Source organism: Rutidosis leptorrhynchoides, chromosome 9, assembly GCF_046630445.1.
Source record: "Rutidosis leptorrhynchoides isolate AG116_Rl617_1_P2 chromosome 9, CSIRO_AGI_Rlap_v1, whole genome shotgun sequence".
Classification (NCBI taxonomy): Eukaryota; Viridiplantae; Streptophyta; class Magnoliopsida; order Asterales; family Asteraceae; genus Rutidosis; species Rutidosis leptorrhynchoides.
In genome coordinates this window covers 247,983,880-247,985,120 of record NC_092341.1, presented here as the reverse complement: position 1 = coordinate 247,985,120, position 1,241 = coordinate 247,983,880, and the positions used below count along the sequence as shown (strand labels likewise).

General features: G+C 31.5%; 1 protein-coding gene across 1 annotated transcript; it reads left to right on the top strand.

The window, feature by feature from the left end:
- Window positions 1-238: 238 nt before the first annotated feature.
- Window positions 239-814, top strand: LOC139868666 (uncharacterized). The gene has a single exon (XM_071857000.1). It carries the CDS (start codon window positions 239-241, stop codon window positions 812-814), a length of 576 nt encoding a protein of 191 aa, XP_071713101.1.
- The last annotated feature ends 427 nt before the right edge of the window (window positions 815-1,241 follow it).

Genomic DNA, 1,241 nt, shown 5'->3' with positions numbered 1-1,241 from the left:
GATCAAGCGTAGATTGATCTTGACCTATATTTTTTCTTGTAAATCATCTCTACAGGTTTCCTGGTTAGTAACCAGTCCAGTGGGGTTTGTTTCTTATCCTTATATGTGTCTGAACTGTGGATTTGTTGCGGTTTTATGTGTTTTTTTGTTTTCTCTTTGATAATTGCTTTTGTGATTTACTGTTATTCTTGTTATTCTCTTTGATTTCTTGTTATTTGTTTTTTATCTGTGTTTCATTATGTCTGATAGTGATTCTACTGTTGGTCCAACCAAGATTAGCAAACTTGAATTTAATGATCCTTTATATTTACATCCTAGTAACACTTCTGGTGCTCCATTAATTACACAGAAATTGAAAGGAACTGAAAATTATAATGTGTGGTCCTGTGCTTTGAAACTTGCATTACAAACTAAAAATAAGCTAGGATTTATTGATGGTTCTTGTGCTAGGTTTGAATATGAAGATGATGATGTTCTTCTTGGTCAATGGGATAGATGTAATTCTGTTGTGCTTACTTGGATATTAATGTCATTATCTGAAGATGTTTATAATGGACAATTTTTTTCTAAGACTGCTGAATCTGTTTGGATTGAGTTAAAAGAAACCTATGATAAGATTGATGCTTCTGTTACTTTTAATCTATATCAAAATATTAATTCTTGTAGTCAAGCTGGCCAACCTTTGTCTGATTATTATCATAAGCTGAATGCTATGTGGAGACAATTTGATGACATGATTAAAATTGATGATATAGTCTCTGCTAATAAATCTTTTAAAGAACATAATCAATTTTTAAACTCATGCAGTTCTTAATGGGTCTAGATGATGTGTATGTGCCTATTAGGATTCAAATTCTTACATCTGATCCTGTTCCAAATGTTAAAACTGCTTTCTCTATTATTTCTAGAGATGAGTCTCATAGGTTACATTCCAATAACTCTGTTAAAAATCAATCATCTGCCTTTGTGAGTAAAACCAGCAATACTAGCAACAATAATAGTGGTTACAATAACAAGAAGAAATACATAAATCCACCTTTAAAGTGTACTAACTGCAATATGCTAGGTCATACTGTTGATAGGTGTTTTGAACTTATTAGTTATCCACCTGGATATATTAAAAAACCTTTTAATCAAGGGTCACCAAGATTTAATAGTAATAACTGTGCTACTGATAAAAATGGTAGTTCTGGCTCTTCTGTTCAGTTAACCAGTGATCAAATTATGAAGTTGGTTAGCTT

Bases quoted from the DNA above. Each gene is read 5' to 3' on its own strand.
- LOC139868666 (XM_071857000.1), top strand. From the start codon at position 239: ATGTCTGATAGTGATTCTACTGTTGGTCCAACCAAGATTAGCAAACTT.